The sequence below is a fragment of the Hyperolius riggenbachi genome, chromosome 4 (assembly GCF_040937935.1).
Source record: "Hyperolius riggenbachi isolate aHypRig1 chromosome 4, aHypRig1.pri, whole genome shotgun sequence".
Lineage (NCBI taxonomy): Eukaryota > Metazoa > Chordata > Amphibia > Anura > Hyperoliidae > Hyperolius > Hyperolius riggenbachi.
This window is the reverse complement of record NC_090649.1, coordinates 68,806,639-68,826,113: the sequence shown is the minus strand read 5'-3', so window position 1 is coordinate 68,826,113 and position 19,475 is coordinate 68,806,639. Positions and strand designations below refer to the sequence as shown.

The 19,475-nt window shown below is 44.1% G+C and overlaps 1 protein-coding gene across 1 annotated transcript in view; it reads left to right on the top strand.

The window, feature by feature from the left end:
• LOC137570376 (aminopeptidase NAALADL1-like) overlaps window positions 1-8,111 on the top strand; it is a 68,187-nt gene extending 60,076 nt beyond the window's left edge. The window contains exons 18-19 of the mRNA XM_068279051.1: window positions 4,386-4,478; window positions 6,305-8,111. Coding sequence (XP_068135152.1) covers window positions 4,386-4,478; window positions 6,305-6,488 — 277 coding nt within the window. The 3' untranslated portion in view covers window positions 6,489-8,111. The remainder of the gene's footprint in view (window positions 1-4,385; window positions 4,479-6,304) is intronic.
• The last annotated feature ends 11,364 nt before the right edge of the window (window positions 8,112-19,475 follow it).

Sequence of the window (19,475 nt, the reverse complement as noted above, 5' to 3'; positions counted from 1 at the left end):
CTATTTTGTGAATGCAGCCATCATGTATGAACCAAAAACATCATAAATGTAACGTGTCGTAAACATTTGTCTCAACTTAGATGTAATAGACAGCGACGATAGTAATCAGCTAATTACGATTATGCCAAGTTGCACGTACATTTTCGCAATTACGCCTATACGTAATTACGATTTTTAAATTCATTTGATTTTGTTTAGTCTATTGTAATTTCGCTTAAAATTTCGCGTAATTTTCACATAATTTTGTGCCGACTTTGGCAGTGAATAGTAGTGCCCCCATACATGCCATTTACACCAAAATTGCTACATATGTCAAGGAGAATTTTCCAAAAAGACTATGTAGTTTTTGAGAAAATCGATTTTAAAAATGCAAAGAAAAATGGTTTTTAAACTCAGAAAAATGACAGTTTAAAAACCATTTTTCTTTACATTTTTAAAATCGATTTTCTCAAAAACTACAAAGTCTTTTTGTAAAAAATTTTTTTTTGACTTGTACCCACTATTCTGCTTAACATATGTAGCAATTTTGGTAGAAATATCATGTATGGGGGGCTTTGCTATTAACCACTAAAGTCGGCACGAAACGATGCAAAATTTTGCAAAAATTTACACGAAATTTAATATAATATTACTATTACATACAAAATTAATTATGATTTTCTCTGAAATTTCGCATTACGACTACGATGTGTAATTATGAATTTCGATGCGAAATTTTGCATATGCGAAATTTCGACTCACCACTAATAATAGGTATTCCCTTTCACTGTCCCAGTGTCTTGGCCTGGTCTGTGTATGGTTGCTTATACTGCACAGACCCCAGTCTATATTGTCGGCGAATGGATGCATAGACTCCAGTCTATATGGTTTGCAAAAGGTTGCTTATATTGCACAGACGACAGTCTATGCACACATTACTAAAAAGGATCACAGTACTGTGATACTTTGTAGTGTTGGCCAAAAATTGGGAGACGTCATAGGGTGGTGTCGCACTGCCCCCAGACTGACTGTCTCACTCCGACTGCACATACACGACCCGACATCCGTACCACAATCCATATACCAGCCAGCTGAGGTATGGTTAAACAGAAGGATTGGGAGGGTACACATACAATTGTTATATAATCACCATGAACTTTAAACGGTAATCTGCCACCAGATCACAAGACTGCTAATGTGGAACTAGATCCTGTAGGGAAAAGTTATTTCAGAACAACCTAGCTCTACGTAACATTCTAATCTCTCTAAACGGTAATGTCTCTTCAGAAAGTAAGTTTGGTATCTGTGTATACTTCAAGGACAGGTATACAGGGCCGGCGCTACCATAGAGGAAAAGGAGGCAGCTGCCCCAGGGCCCCAGAGCTTGTAGGGGGCCCCAGTGGCTACAAGAGGAAAAGATTTTTTTTCAAATCGGCCTTATAGTTTTTGAGAAAATCGATTTTAAAATTTCAGAGGAAAAAAAATACACATTTAAAAACCTGCCGACTTTAATGGTTAATAGCAAATCCACCTTAAATGCTAGAAACCCTAAATTTGCAGGATATGTTAAGGAGATCATTAGGAATAAGAGGAAAAAACATTTTTTCAAAAAGACCTTATAGTTTTTGAGAAAATCGATTTTAAAGTTTTGAAGGAAAAAAGTATACTTTTAAATGCTGTAAATGTCACTTTTAGTAGCAAACCTAACGGTAGTGTAATTTTACATGCATCAAACGAAAGCGCAATACATTTCCTGACAGGGTTTCCAGGGGGTCCATACGCAGCCGCAGCGCTTTGGCCAGGGATCGCTATACAGCCGCAATATGGCTGTATGAAGATCCCTGGCATTTTTTCCTATTTTCCCAATTTTTTTTTATGTTTAGAGTGTGGGAATTTTTTTTTTTTTTTAAATTATGTGGGGTCCCCCCTCCTGAAACGTTTTAACCCCTTGTCCCCCATGCAGGCTGGGATAGCCAGAATGTGGAGCTCCGACCAATTGGGACTTCACACCCTGACTATACCAGCTGCAAAAAAGGTCCCTTAATGCCGATTTTTGTTCAGGGGTATCTGTTGGGGGGCCCCCCAGGTTTATTTTGCCCTGGGGCCCCATTGTTGCTTAAACCGGCCCTGCAGGTATATTAGCTTTAAATTGATTTTAAATAATTTATTTACAAATGTAAAAGAGTGCATTACAAGATTATTATAGAAAAATATTATGACTAAGAAAACAGACACAATATAGCCAGCAGTAAAATAAAAGGATTGAAGGAAAAAAAATACTTAGTTTGAAGATGTCTGTTTCTGTGATGCTAGGGACACACCATACAATACTCTGTTAGCTTTTCTGTTAGCTTTACCTGCCAGATAGATTTTTTCCAATGTACCTGGCAGGTAAATCTAACAGAAATTCTTCGCTCTGTCATGCTAGGTACACATGATACGTTTTTCCACTTGATTTTCCACCCGATCGTTTTTTCCACTTGAGTCTGTGCTCGATTCTCTTATCTTCCGCTCGTTGTTCTTATCTTTTTCCATTCACTTCTATCAGAAATCGAGCCAAAAACAATCGGAAGGAATATCGGACATGTCGGAAATTATCTATGGAACTATCTATCGGGGGTGAAAACGTATGGTGTATTCCCAACATCAGTCTCCCAGCAGCGATCGCCGATAGGAGACTGTTAAACGGCCAAACCGCCGCCTATTTACAATGTACAGCTCTGCAATCTACAGCAACGCTGTACTGGGGATAGCAGTGTGACACGGCGGTCCCCCTGGGAGGCACAGAAAGCGATCGGCTCTCATAGGCTGATGTCTATGAGAGCCGATTGCTGGGATTGGCTGCCAGGGGGAGGGAGGGAAATAAAATAATAAAAATGCCCAAATTGATTTAAAAAAATAAAACAAACAAACACCCCAGCAGCAATCAGAGCCCACCAACAGAAATCTCTATTGGTGGGCAGAAAAGGGGGGCGATCACATGTGTGCTGAGTTGTAGGGCTCTGCAGGGAGGCCTTAAAGCTGCAGTTGAATTGTAAAAAATAGCCTGGTCACTAGGGGGGTGTAAGCTTATGGTCTTCAAGTGGTTAAGGGACAAACTAGGACACTCTGATGTAGGCCCTAAACAGAGCAGATGATCTGAGGTATCTAAGGAGCAAGATATTATTGGTTTTCAAGAAAGCTCCTCTACTCCACATCAGAAGACGCTCTGTTACATACAAAACACTCCAGTAAAATCACCAGCTGGAAATGTAAAGAATAAATTCTTCATATTTTGTATATAAAAAATGTAAGAATAACTAACTTTTACAAAAATAATACTTAAAGGGACTCCGAGCCCCTCTCATGGGCATGCCTTTAAGACAGATGACTTCAAACAAAGTCGTGCTATGACCCCTCTGGAGGAGCCTCTTGCAATGGCCATGTGTGTCACTTCCTCTTCCTGCTTCATTCAGTGATGCACTTCTCTAACAGAGAAGACAGGGGTGACCCGGAAGTTATAACATAGCCAAGATGGCAGCTGTGATTTTTAAATTGAAATCTAACGAAAACTATTTTTGGTGTAGTACGGCAATTCAGGCATCAAATTAAGGGAGGAGAGCACACGCTTCAGAAAGGTATGCTTCTTTAAAGAGTAACTGTCAGGCTGCAAGAGATAATTTAAACCTCTATTCTCCTGTGTTAAACAGTTTAGAAGGAAGCCAAAAAGGCAATACTGAAGTTAAAAATCTCTCTTACTTTTGATGTGTGCTGAACAGCAAGGCTGTTAGACCCAACCTCCTAAGAGGCCGAGAGGCCGCATACCATACTGCAAAGCATTCTGGGGCTGCTTCTTCCCACCTTGGGTCCTCCCCTCTGCTGCTAGTGAGAAGTTACAGGCTCATGTTCCAACAGCTTGTAATGCAGCCCAGCTCACAGCACTGAAAAATCACAGGGCAGAGTATACTGCATGAGCGCTATTGTTCCTAGCCACATGGCTAATTAATATCCACTGCACAGTAGTATTGTCTTTTTTCTGAGTCGAATTATCAGTAAGCAGGGAGGACATGACGACACATTTGGCTTCATAGGAGACAGACAAACATGGAACCTGCCATGAGCTGTCAGGAGCATCATTCTCTGCAAATATTATATAAAAATTCTGTGAAATCCAAACATGGACAGTGAAATGCATATGTAATGTAAGAACAGCCAATATTTAGCTACTGATATGTGTTTTTTTTCTCTGAGACCTTATACCTAACAGCTCCTCTTTAAGTATTTTGCAGTACTGGTCGAAGTCTTAAAGGCATACCCATGAGAGGTGCTCGGAGTCCCTTTAATACCAAACGCATGAAATGAAGAACAAATAATAATAATAACAATGATAACCGTATTCATAATCTGCATATTGCTATTATTTTTAGGCCTCTACAGATTCGGCAGATTAACGACCAGTTGATGCACCTGGAGAAAGCGTTTATCAATCACAAAGCCTTTCCAGACAAACTGTATTTCAGGTAGGTTTGTTTTTTTTAACCGCTTATGTATATTTACAGCCTTTTAATGACAAACTTGGCAATAGAGATGGTAATATGCAGCAAATGAACAGTTTCTGTTTTGTCACAACTTCTCTTTAAACACTTGACTTGACCACTACAGGTGGCGTTCCTCTTATGGACTAGAACAATTTTCACCTTTTAGCACTCCTCCCATTCATTCGTCAAAAACGTTATCACTACTTATCACACCAAAATAATCTATAGCTAGTTTTTTTTCTGCCACCAATTAGGCTTCCTTTGGATGGTACTTTTTACTAAGAATTGTTTTATTCTAAATGCACTTTAACAGAAATAATTAAAAAAAATCATTATTTCTCAGTTTTTAGCCATTTTTAAAATAAAACGTTGTACTGTGGATAAACCCACACATTTTATTTATCTATTTGTCATGGTTATTACAACAGTTATAGTCTAACAGTCTCCGGACTGAACGCCTCTCGCTGCAAGTTCCATTGTGTAATTACAGTGTATCTGTCACTGTAATTACTATGCACATAGGAGCCCAGGCAAAGCATCTTTAAATCTGAAGCTGGGGCTCCCCATTGGTCCACTGTCTGAGCCATTTTATTACCCTAATGGTGTAAACACACCGTCCGATTTTTTTTTTATTTTTTTTTTTTATTCCATTCTATTTTGATAAATTTTTTTCACTCAAATGAAAAGGCAGATTTTTTTTTTAAATGTACCACACACGTACGTTCGATTTTTTTTCATATTTTTCAACAAAAGCAATCAAAAAAAAATTCTGTAATTTTTTACAATTATATGAACAGTGTAATTGTTTACAATTTTTTTTTAACTTTCCGATTATTTTGTATACTTGTGAAAGTTATGTTTTAAAATACATCCGCCATCAAATAATCCACACTGTCACATCAATCTATGGGGCAATGTATGCTATACACATTTTTAGGAGGTTGTCTGTGCCCTCAATGATGTATATGAGATACACAATAAAACCAAATAGAACACATCGTGCCAATGCTGATAAGAAAAAAAAAATAATACAATAAATATTCTACTTTTCTTTTTATTCAGCAATACTTGATTATTCAATTCTATGCAACATACAACAAATAAAGTTTCAGCTTCTTGAATTTAAACATCTAATTTATTAGGTCGAATGATTTTCATTCAACCCAACATACACCTTTCAATTTCTTCTCCGGAAAAAATCGGATTTTTTTAAACTTTTCCAATCGATTTTAATAGAAAAAAAACTGAAATTTTGATCAAATTTATCAATTGAAAAACCCTTCTTTTTATTTTTCTTCATACAATCGATCATTTTAATCGAATTGAGGTAAAATCAAACATAAAAATGGTTTGTTGTGTGGCCGCCATTAGACCCCATTATCCTGTCTTTTACACTGGAAGTTATTTTCAGCAGGGGGGAGGGGCAATGAGCTCACCAGGTTCTGAGATGCTTGTCATGTGGTTGATAGCGGTTAGATCTGCTGTGTAATTCCTTTGAGGCCAGACTATGATGGGAATACATAGACATTTGGGGGGTTCAATATAAGGTATCGTTCAAGTTTTCTCTTGATATCAATGCAGAATAACATTTTTCCTGTTGTCTATCAGTATTCTAGAATCACATGGAATGGCCAACTCTAGGACACAGAGTCAGGTCCAACAATAAATAAAAGCACGGTTTTTATAGTGATTTGATTATGAGGACAGCTGGTCTTCACATACAAGGACCAATCATTCAGTGTTGGCCCTTGGAAGGCATTGCAATGATAACATGTGCCTCACTCTATTTTCTTGTGCTCCTTCTGCAGTCACGTTCTTTGGGCCTCACGGAGCTCTAGTTGGAACACTTTCCCGGGCCTTGCCGATGCCTATGACACAGCCGCGAACAGCAACCTGCCAGAGCACTGGAATCTTGTCCACCACCATCTAACCATCGCCATCCAGGCAGTGGAGAATGCAGCATCAACCCTGGAGACAGTCACTAAAATATGAACCTGGACTCCTTACCAACATCTGATGATGTCTGTGGGTGCTTCACTTACTGATGCACAGCCTTCTACCAAAATCAGCTGCCACCTCAGTTGTGTCAGAGGGGTCTTCCTTCAGCTGCTGCATTAGCCCTTAATTCATCCTATGCTGGTAATCCTCATTTTTCCATGCTTGGAAAGTGGACTTTACCCTCTCACAGCTCACGCCTCTGTCTGAAGCTGTCCTTGGCAGTTTTTGGTGCTCCACATAAATTGGCAATTATAGGGTGCTTGAGGGAGCCCAATGTAAAACTTAAAATGGAGCCCATAGTTTCTTAGCTACAGCGCTGCTTTCCATACATTTCCTCATTTCAAAAAAACATTTACGGTGGTGTATCTTCAAGGGTTCATGCATGGCTCATGCCATAGGTGCAACAAGACCATGGGCGCCATGCCTGCTCCCAAAGCAGTTGAATACATTTACTTTCCGTTATTGTGGCGTTGTTATGGCAGCACCACTCTATCCACCCAGGCCTGCCTCAGTCCCCCCTGCTGGCTTCAGACCTCCAGATCAGCGCAGCGACATGAATTCAAAGTGGTGCTCAATCACCAACCGAGAACTTCAGATGCTGAAGTGACATCACTTGTCACTTTTTGTATTTGAAGTGAATCGTGTGGTTGCTGTGCATTGTTCTGCACTTAGGTCCTGCACAGATCTGAAGGCCTGACTTTCGCTGGTCTGGAGGTCTGAGGGACAGGGAAAGGGGGGACAAGTGGGCTACATTTGCTGGGGGCATCTTTCTAAATATACTGGGGGCACCTTTCTACCTATACTTGGGGCACCTTTCTACCTATACCAGTGGCACCTTTCTTCCTATACTGCGGCAACCTTTCTACCTAAACTGGGGCCACCTTTCTACCTATTCTTGGGCCACCTTCCTACCTATACTGGAAGCACATTCTACCTATACTGGAAGCACCTTTCTACCTATACTGGGGCCACCTTTCTACCTATAAAGAGGACACCATTCTACCTATCTATGAGCACCTTTCTACCTATTCTGGGGGCATCTTATTACCCATACTGGGGACACCATTCTACCTTACTGGGCACTTTTCTACCTATACTGTGGGCACCTTTCTACCTATAAAAGTAACACCATTCTACCTGTACTGGGGGCACATTTCTACCTATAAAAGGAACACCATTCTACTTATTCTGGGGGCACCTTTCTACCTATACTGGGGGGCATCTTTCTACCTATACTGGGGACACCACTTCCCTTTACAAAGGTATCTAACCTTTAATGATGGAACACATAAAAGGGGTAACCACCCTTTTTATGGTAGCCCGGCCCCCTTTTCCATCTCCTAATATCCAAGACTCCCATTGTCTGTCTATTCAGTCTAGTCCTCTGTCCACGTGTTTACTCTCTACCTTCTGCTTCCTGATAGGTCCTAGTTTAAGATCTACTCCAACTTTTGAATCATTCACTGCCTCACTATAGCTGCACTCTCCGCATGTAAATTTCTGAAAACTTCAACCTCTCTGAAATCATTTTTAGGACTGTATGTGGAAAATACTGATTTACTTCAGCTTCCAAACATTTTCAAATGCCACCATTGCTATTTTAGTTTTATCTGTTTATGAATAAAAAAGAAGTATCACTACACAACATTGGTAATTTGTTTTATCTTTTTATTATTATTAACACCTTCCATACCAGCAGTGCCTGGCCTCTTAAAGACATGACGCCGCAATGACATGACGCCCAGTGTTGCCAACCTTTCACGTTATTTTTTACTGACAAATACCTAAAAATTTACTGACAAAAGATTTTTTTTACTGACAAAACCCCCTGCGCGCCGGAGCCAAATATACATGATTTTAATATTGCTGTGAAAGGTCTGCCAGGGAAGTTTGAGCTCTGCCATAGTGTTAACCCCCCCCCCCCTTCCCCCAAAATACATGTAATCTTACAGCATTTCACCAAAAATCCACGTAATCTGGCAGAGGTTCTATCAAAATACAGATAATATGGCAGTGGTTCCCAAAAAATAGATGTAATCTGGCAGCAGCGATTCCCCCAACATACTCATAATCTGGCAGCAGTTCCCCAAAATACATTTAATCTGACAGCAGTGGTTCCCCAAAAATAGGTAGCCCCAGGTCTATAGGTGTCCCCAGAATAGGTGGCCAGGGGTATAGATGTCCCTAGAACAGGTAGCCAGGGGGAGAGATGTCCCCAGAACAGGTAGCCAGGGGTATATGTGCCCAGTATATGTAGGCAGGGGTACAGGGCCGGTTCTAGACTGGCACATATGAGGGGGCAGTCAAATGGGTAGGGGGCAACATGTTTGAGGAAATTTGCGGCGACTAAAGTGGGCATGGCAAGTAAATACACATAATGAGAGACCGCCTTTCACCAGTAAATGCACGTAATAACAGACAGCTTTTCACCAGTAAATGAACATAAGAGACAGCTTTTCACCAGTAAATGCACATAATAATAGACAGCATTTCACCAGTAAATGCACATAAGAGACAGCTTTTCACCAGTAAATGCACATAATGGCAAACAGCCAGTGTCCTCAGTATATGTAGCCAGCAGATATATGTGCCCAGTATATGTAGCCAGAGGTATATGTCCCCAGTATATGTAGGCAGGGGTATATGTGCTCAGTATATGTAGCCAGGGTTATATGTGCCCAGTAGATGTAGCCCGGGTTATATGTGCCCAGTAGATGTAGCCAGGGTTATATGTGCCCAGTAGATGTAGCCAGGGTTATATGTGCCCAGTAGATGTAGCCAGAGGTATATGTGCCCAGTAGATGTAGCCAGGGTTATATGTGCCCAGTAGATGTAGCCAGAGGTATATGTGCCCAGTAGATGTATCCAGGGTTATATGTGCCCAGTAGATGTAGCCAGAGGTATATGTGCCCAGTAGATGTAGCCAGAGGTATATGTGCCCAGTAGATGTAGCCAGGGTTATATGTGCCCAGTAGATGTAGCCAGGGTTATATGTGCCCAGTAGATGTAGCCAGAGGTATATGTGCCCAGTATATGTAGGCAGGGGTATATGTGCCCAGTATATGTAGGCAGGGGTATATGTGCCCAGTAGATGTAGCCAGAGGTATATGTGCCCAGTAGATGTAGCCAGAGGTATATGTGCCCAGTAGATGTAGCCAGGGTTATATGTGCCCAGTAGATGTAGCCAGGGTTATATGTGCCCAGTAGATGTAGCCAGAGGTATATGTGCCCAGTATATGTAGGCAGGGGTATATGTGCCCAGTATATGTAGGCAGGGGTATATGTGCCCAGTAGATGTAGCCAGAGGTATATGTGCCCAGTAGATGTAGCCAGAGGTATATGTGCCCAGTAGATGTAGCCAGAGGTATATGTGCCCAGTAGATGTAGCCAGGGTTATATGTGCCCAGTAGATGTAGCCAGGGTTATATGTGCCCAGTAGATGTAGCCAGGGTTATATGTACCCAGTAGATGTAGCCAGAGGTATATGTGCCCAGTAGATGTAGCCAGGGTTATATGTGCCCAGTAGATGTAGCCAGAGGTATATGTGCCCAGTAGATGTAGCCAGAGGTATATGTGCCCAGTAGATGTAGCCAGAGGTATATGTGCCCAGTAGATGTAGCCAGGGTTATATGTGCCCAGTAGATGTAGCCAGGGTTATATGTGCCCAGTAGATGTAGCCAGGGTTATATGTGCCCAGTAGATGTAGCCAGGGTTATATGTACCCAGTAGATGTAGCCAGAGGTATATGTGCCCAGTAGATGTAGCCAGGGTTATATGTGCCCAGTAGATGTAGCCAGGGTTATATGTGCCCAGTAGATGTAGCCAGGGTTATATGTGCCCAGGAGATGTAGCCAGGGTTATATGTGCCCAGCAGATGTAGCCAGATGTATATGTGCCCAGTAGATGTAGCCAGATGTATATGTGCCCAGTAGATGTAGCCAGAGGTATATGTGCCCAGTAGATGTAGGCAGGGGTATATGTGCCCAGTAGATGTAGCCAGAGGTATATGTGCCCAGTAGATGTAGCCAGAGGTATATGTGCCCAGTAGATGTAGCCAGGGTTATATGTGCCCAGTAGATGTAGCCAGGGTTATATGTGCCCAGTAGATGTAGCCAGAGGTATATGTGCCCAGTATATGTAGGCAGGGGTATATGTGCCCAGTATATGTAGGCAGGGGTATATGTGCCCAGTAGATGTAGCCAGAGGTATATGTGCCCAGTAGATGTAGCCAGAGGTATATGTGCCCAGTAGATGTAGCCAGAGGTATATGTGCCCAGTAGATGTAGCCAGGGTTATATGTGCCCAGTAGATGTAGCCAGGGTTATATGTGCCCAGTAGATGTAGCCAGGGTTATATGTACCCAGTAGATGTAGCCAGAGGTATATGTGCCCAGTAGATGTAGCCAGGGTTATATGTGCCCAGTAGATGTAGCCAGAGGTATATGTGCCCAGTAGATGTAGCCAGAGGTATATGTGCCCAGTAGATGTAGCCAGAGGTATATGTGCCCAGTAGATGTAGCCAGGGTTATATGTGCCCAGTAGATGTAGCCAGGGTTATATGTGCCCAGTAGATGTAGCCAGGGTTATATGTGCCCAGTAGATGTAGCCAGGGTTATATGTACCCAGTAGATGTAGCCAGAGGTATATGTGCCCAGTAGATGTAGCCAGGGTTATATGTGCCCAGTAGATGTAGCCAGGGTTATATGTGCCCAGTAGATGTAGCCAGGGTTATATGTGCCCAGGAGATGTAGCCAGGGTTATATGTGCCCAGCAGATGTAGCCAGATGTATATGTGCCCAGTAGATGTAGCCAGATGTATATGTGCCCAGTAGATGTAGCCAGGGTTATATGTGCCCAGTAGATGTAGCCAGAGGTATATGTCCCCAGTAGATGTAGCCAGAGGTATATGTGCCCAGTAGATGTAGCCAGAGGTATATGTGCCCAGTAGATGTAGCCAGGGGGTATATGTGCCCAGTAGATGTAGCCAGATGTATATGTGCCCAGTAGATGTAGCCAGAGGTATATGTCCCCAGTAGATGTAGCCAGAGGTATATGTGCCCAGTAGATGTAGCCAGGGTTATATGTGCCCAGTAGATGTAGCCAGGGTTATATGTGCCCAGTAGATGTAGCCAGAGGTATATATCCCCAGTAGATGTAGCCAGAGGTATATGTGCCCAGTAGATGTAGCCAGGGGGTATATGTGCCCAGTAGATGTAGCCAGATGTATATGTGCCCAGTAGATGTAGCCAGGGGGTATATGTGCCCAGTAGATGTAGCCAGATGTATATGTGCCCAGTAGATGTAGCCAGATGTATATGTGCCCAGTAGATGTAGCCAGATGTATATGTGCCCAGTAGATGTAGCCAGATGTATATGTGCCCAGTAGATGTAGCCAGAGGTATATGTGCCCAGTAGATGTAGCCAGGGGGTATATGTGCCCAGTAGATGTAGCCAGATGTATATGTGCCCAGTAGATGTAGCCAGATGTATATGTGCCCAGTAGATGTAGCCAGATGTATATGTGCCCAGTAGATGTAGCCAGAGGTATATGTGCCCAGTAGATGTAGCCAGATGTATATGTGCCCAGTAGATGTAGCCAGATGTATATGTCCCCAGTAGATGTAGCCAGAGGTATATGTGCCCAGTAGATGTAGCCAGATGTATATGTGCCCAGTAGATGTAGCCAGAGGTATATGTGCCCAGTAGATGTAGCCAGATGTATATGTGCCCAGTAGATGTAGCCAGATGTATATGTGCCCAGTAGATGTAGCCAGATGTATATGTGCCCAGTAGATGTAGCCAGAGGTATATGTCCCCAGTAGATGTAGCGCAGTGGCAGCCGGCGCGGGATGATCTGCCGCTACTCTGGTCTGGTCCAGACCAGAGCAGCAGAACTTCCGACGCAGGAGCGAGACGGAAGGTAAGTCCCGCCCGCCGCCAAGCGCCACTCTGCACTTAGGAAAAATAAAACAACATCTACTCACCTAAAAAGAGGCCTCCCTTCCCATGTCCTCCTGGCCCCCACCGCTGTTGCACACAGACCCCTGGGACATAATCAACAAAAGCTCGTCAGATATGATATATAGCCACTCTCCTCCTCATGCACGAGTGCAACTGTACTGCGCCTGCGTATCGCTGTGCCTGCACAGGCTTATCCACAAGCAGCTCCGTGCCACTGCGCAGGCACAGCCATACACCTGCACGGGTAAAGCATGGCTGCGCTTGTGCATGAAGAGGATCGGGGTCATGATTTACAGGAGCGCCCAGGCAGCAGCAGTGGTCTCCAGGAGGACACAAGAAACCTCTGCAGGAGCCAAAGGCCTCCTCTCATCTTAGGTGAGTATAAGGTTTTTTGGGGGGTTTTTTTTGTTTTGTTTTTTTACTCCAAGGTACACCTGAACTGAGAGGGATATGGAGGTTGCCATATTTATTTCCTTTTAACCCTTGGGTTACGATTCTTTTTGGATTTTAGGGTCTAAAAGTTGTGCATTTTTTTTTGCATGCTTTTAGATCCTAAAACCTGGAAAAAAATCATGCTGCTAGGGAGATCTGCAGCAGCCCAGCACTAACTCACGTCCCTGGGATCCAGCGCTGCAGTTAAGCCTTCATCCTCCGGGTGGCACTATAACCCTATAGTGAGATTGCCGGCTGTTGTCATGATGACAGACGGCAATCTCACCAGGGGAAGCAGAGCCCCGGAGGAGCGGAAGAAGAATGGCGGCTGACGTCGGGATCCCCCCAGGAGGTGAGTTAAAACGCCTGATGCGCTACCATGAGTTCAGCTCGGGGATACCGCTCCTGACATGTTTTTTCCACCCCGAGCTGAACTCGTGATTATTGCTGAGGAGGCTAAACAATGCACATTGCCTGGCTGTCCTGCTCTGCCTCCAATACTTTTACCATAGACCCTAAACAAGCATGCAGATCAGATGTTTCTGACTGAAGGCTGGCTGGATTAGCCACATGCCTGTTTCTGCCCATTCACACCTAAAATCGCTAAAAGCTAGCAATTTGCGTTACCGTTTTCCACGATTTAATGCGGAAAAATCACTGGACAAATTCACTTTTCTGGAGCGATCGCGATTAGCGGTTCTATACATGCTAATTGTGATCACTCCAGAATCACCAGCAAAACGCTGCAGGTAACGTGTTTGTGATTAGCAATAATCACTAAAAACGCTCGCAATCGCGGCAGTGAGAACTGCCATAGGCTACAATAGCACAAGCATTTTTAAAAAACGCTATCGTTTTGCGATTAACGGGAATCACGCAACTCCTGCTTAAGTGTGGATGGGACCTTTCAAGTGTGAGATTCAGCCACTACTCCTGCCAAAGAGATCAGCAGGACTGCCAGGCAACTGGTATTGTTTAAAAGGAAATCAATAGGACAGCCTCCATATACCTCTCACTTTAGGGATAATTTAAGGCATTCTGTGTTCCTCTTACACACCAAAAACATACTGGTAGGTTCATTGGCTTTTCTTTAAAGGAGAACTGTAGTGAGAGGTATATGGAGGCAGCCATATTTCTTTTCTTTTAAGCAATACCAGTTGCCTGGCAGCTCTGCTGGTCTATTTGGCTGAAGAAGTGTCTGAATCACACCAGAAACAAGCATGCAGCTAATCTTGTCAGATCTGTCAAAATTGTCAGAAACACCTGATCTGCTGCATGCTTGTTCAGGGCCTATGGCTGAAAGTATTAGAGGCAGAGGATTTTCAGGATAGCCAGGCAACTGGTATTGCTTAAATGGAAACAAATATGGCCGCCTCCATATACCTCTCACTACAGTTCTCCTTTAAGCTGTCCTTAGATTATGCTTGTGAGCCCCACTGAGGGACATTAATAATAATGATAATAATGTCTGTATAGCAGAGTGCAACACCCCTTTTAGACCACTAGATGTCTAGCTGAGAGCATTTTAGCAAATTCAGCCAGTGCTGTACTGTATAATGTTATTCTACAAGACATCCACAAATTGCCATTACTGCGTGTATATTAGAGACGGGTAGAGAACGCAAGGCGTTCAGCTGGCTGCTGGTTTGTATTTGCTGTCCGTTTAGAGTTAGAGTTACAAGTTCCACAGAAGGGAAGCAGCACCGATATGCCAACAGTTGGAGCGTGCCTGGTCCAAATCACCCCAGTGCCTCCTGGGGAGTGCTCGGTATGTTCTCAGGAAGGAGGACCAGCACCGCTCAAATGTATTAATGCTCTTTATTGAAAAATAAAAGGCAGTAGGACAGACTGCTGTTTCGGGATAAACCCTTCTTCAACTGCTCAATGCCATATGTACATGTGATCCCATACACCCTTAAATACCCCAGAGGCGGACCTGATGGAGACCTAGTAGTCTAATATGCAAAACAAGCACAAAGGAAAATGCGCAGACTCACCGGGTTAATGCGGAGCGCCATGCTCCAAGTGTATCAAGCAATCCACGTCTCACCACCCGGAAGCAACCCCATCCTGACCCGCGGCCAATCCCCAAGTGTCAGGAAGCTGCGTCACTGATTGCGTGACCGCGTCACATCCTCCGCATCAACCACTGTCACGCGGCGATGTGACGCGTAAACAACGCCGCAATGCGAGCGTGTAGGTGTAATAAGACGCCACCAAACCGCCGCAACAAGCTCATGCTGACGCCTCCGAACCGCCGCAACAAACGCGTACTAACGCTTAAAAAACGTCAAAAAGTGAAAAGGAAGGCCGCTGCATGATGTGCGCCAAAAGAACGTCACGAAATGACGTTTAAACATCCTGGCGTGTAAGATATCAATCACCAAAAGCGGTAATACTACCGCTACCTGGCGCCTATTAGACGCTACAGTAACGTGTGAAAAAAATGTAAACATTAGATAAAACTGCTAGCATGTCTATAAATCTAAAGCGAGACTGCATGATCTACATTTCTCGGAAAGGTGGGTTGTGCAACATGAAAGCATGTCTGTGCCAAGTCACCTGCCCAAGTCAAAAATTGGAGAATGACACTTATACGGGATCAGCCACGGGGCGATGGCGAAGCCTCCCCCGGCGAGAATCAAAGTCTGTTCCGTGGATTAAGGTGAACTCTGCAAAAAATATAATAAATAAAATTTAAAAAAAAAGGCAAAGAAAATGTATCCATCAGATCCCTCCCCAGGTAAACATTAAAAGTATACTCGAAAAAGAGACATATAAATATACAGAATAACAATATATTACACTCCAGGTCCCTAGCCAACACTCTAAATACAACTCTAAATGCAAAAGCTAAGGTCATAATCTCTGTTCAACCCCCCACCGCCCAAAGTCCCCAACCTCCTAATCCAAAAAGCCTCTTTCTTGGAGAGGGCCTGTTCTCTACTACCTCCCCTCCACGTCACTGGTACCCCATCTATGGCAGTCACCCTTAACTGGGACACAGAATGCCTACATTTGTGGAAATGGTCAGCCACTGTCAACTCACAATTGGGGTTGCGTATATTAGATTTATGGGATGAAAATCTATCCTTCAATTTTTGTGTGGTCTTGCCAATGTATGCAAGGCCACAGGGGCATTTAAGCATATAGACAACAAACCTGGAGTCGCAGCTGAACCTACCTCTAATTTTAAACGGTGTCCCTAATGACGGATGGAAAAAAGTACTGCCCTTAATCACATGGCCACACATGTGGCAGGAGAGGCAAGGATACATGCCACTGCCCCTGTCATCATGTTGGACTCTCCTCCCCTTATTAATTTTATCTCTGATGGTAGGTGCCCTCTTAAAGGACATGAGGGGAGGATAACGGAACTCAGGAACCGATGGGAGACCATTTTTTAATATATGCCAATGTCTACGAATGGATCGTGTAATAGAATCACTGTATATGCTATATGTGGAAACGAAAGGAATACGGGTTGACTGGAACCTGGGTTTATTGCTAGTATGTGGCACAAATGTACTATCGGGATATCCACGGGCCCTAAACTTAGCTATCATCTCGTTTTTGCGTGTTTCCCTCATTGTAGCATCGCTAACTATAGTAGAGACTCTAGAAAATTGACTGCGAGGTATACTGTCCCTAGTACTTCTGGGGTGGAAACTCCTATAGTGTAAGACCGAATTACGGTCAGTACTTTTGACATATAGGTCTGTGGAGATACAACCATCCACCAAAGAAACCAGAGTGTCAAGAAAAGGGATACTTCTCACATCACTGTGCACAGTCAATTTAATGTACGGGCACAAAAGATGCAAATCAGCTACAAACTCCATAAGGGCCGAACGTGGCCCCCTCCAGATGCAAAAAATATCGTCAATGAATCTCCACCAGCACAAGGCGTGCCGGTGGAACAGGGAATGATTGTAAACAAAGGCCTCTTCGTAGAGAGCCATATATAGATTAGCATAGGAGGGGGCCACATTCGACCCCATCGCCGTCCCACGTCTCTGCATATAGAATTTACCTGCAAAAGAGAAATAGTTGTATCTCAATACCACCTCCAACAACTGGATCATGAAGTGCCTCTGGTCATTGGTAACATCTAACCTAGTCATGATGAACCAGTCTATAGCCTCCACACCTCCATCATGTGGGATGGAGGTGTAGAGGCTCTCAACATCCATGGTAACAAGCAATAGGTCCTCACCGATGAAATCTATAGCATGAAGTTTCTCAAGAAACATAGAGGTGTCACGGATGTACGAAGGTACCGATTGAACAAGAGGCTGCAACAGGCCATCCAGGAAACGGGCAATGGGTACAAAAATAGAACCCACGCCAGACACAATGGGTCTACCTGGAGGCCTGTGCAGCCTCTTGTGAATCTTAGGTAAGATGTACATGGTGGGAGTGCTGGGAGACTCCTCCCGCAAGAATTTAAACAAAGCAGCATCAATTATGCCTTTCTGTAATGCAGAATTTAATATTGCATCAATCTTATCGCGAATCATTAACACCGGATCGCAATCAATGCATTCATAGACATTTCCATCAGATAACTGCCGATAAATCTCCTCCTCATACATTATGGTGTCCATAACAACTACCGCTCCCCCTTTATCCGCTGGGCGGACCACTATGGACATGTTGTCATGCAGGGATCTTAAGGCTTCACGCTCACTGGAGGTGAGGTTGCAATGGACGCCCACCCTGCCACGAGTGAACCCATCCTCTAAAGTCCTAATATCCTCTTGGACACTGGAAATGAAGGAGTCAATCACTGGGTGGCTTGGGGGAATAAACTGGCTCTTATTACGTAAGGTACTATCACGTAGCCTGAAACAACCCTCCAGCGAGGTGGCCGTGGTCGGAAACTGTGGTAAGGTGGCAAAAAACTGTTTAAGCTTAATGAGGCGAAAAAAACGGTAAAGTTCCTGATCAACTTGAAAAAAATCAGGTGAGTTTGTAGGGCAAAAAGACAATCCCAATTGAAGAACCTTTTCTTCCTCTCGTGTTAACACATGGGAGCTGATGTTAACCACCAATGACTCTAATTGTGTCTTGGGCGTAGAATCCTCGGGCTCACTGTGCGGCCTTTCCTGGCCTCTGGGCCTGTACCTGCGCCCCCCTCTCCGGTGTCGTCCCCACGACCTACGCCGACGTTTGGGGACCCCTCTCTTGAGGTAATCACTGAAGCATCTGACACAGGATCGGAATCAGAATTGTTGATAGGTTTACGTGGTTTCTTGCCACGAGGTGGTTTGCCCCCTGGATTGGGTCTCCGTGGGCCTGATTGTCTCTGCCAGGAGTAAACATAGCCCGTAGCATAATCTGTGCAATCACGCAAGTATTTACTTTTTTTCTCAGTTTCCACAACTTTCGTAAAAGCGTCCATCTTGGTATTCAGAGAATCTAGGTAGGTGGCGAGTTGATCAGTAGTGAGCACTTCGCTAAGTCGTCTAATCAAAGATTCAATGGTAGTGTCCAAAGTAGCCAACTCACGATGAATCCTGACTATCGTGTGTAGCATCGCATCGAAAGATGCCTTGTTCCAAATCCGTTCCCAGACACTTGTATACTCAACATCCCGTGGAAACATGAGGGGAGCCACTTGAGATCTCATCGCTCTCGGAATCTTGCGTGCTCTGCAGTATTCACCCAAAGTGTGGGCATGCAGATCCAAATTGATCCTCCTCTTCTTGGTGGTCTCCAACTCACGCTGTATTGTTTTAACATCAGGTGTCTGAAGAAACGTTACATCCTTCCTTAGTAATGCTAAAATGTCACTTGCTTGTTGCTCGTTATAGCCAAAGACATCTGGAGTAGCCATATTGATTTCAAGTTCACAAACTTGAACGGGCCCGTGCTTGCTTCCTGAGGCACCAATATTCCAAGTTCCACAGAAGGGAAGCAGCACCGATATGCCAACAGTTGGAGCGTGCCTGGTCCAAATCACCCCAGTGCCTCCTGGGGAGTGCTCGGTATGTTCTCAGGAAGGAGGACCAGCACCGCTCAAATGTATTAATGCTCTTTATTGAAAAATAAAAGGCAGCAGGACAGACTGCTGTTTCGGGATAAACCCTTCTTCAACTGCTCAATGCCATATGTACATGTGATCCCATACACCCTTAAATACCCCAGAGGCGGACCTGATGGAGACCTAGTAGTCTAATATGCAAAACAAGCACAAAGGAAAATGCGCAGACTCACCGGGTTAATGCGGAGCGCCATGCTCCAAGTGTATCAAGCAATCCACGTCTCACCACCCGGAAGCAACCCCATCCTGACCCGCGGCCAATCCCCAAGTGTCAGGAAGCTGCGTCACTGATTGCGTGACCGCGTCACATCCTCCGCATCAACCACTGTCACGCGGCGATGTGACGCGTAAACAACGCCGCAATGCGAGCGTGTAGGTGTAATAAGACGCCACCAAACCGCCGCAACAAGCTCATGCTGACGCCTCCGAACCGCCGCAACAAACGCGTACTAACGCTTAAAAAACGTCAAAAAGTGAAAAGGAAGGCCGCTGCATGATGTGCGCCAAAAGAACGTCACGAAATGACGTTTAAACATCCTGGCG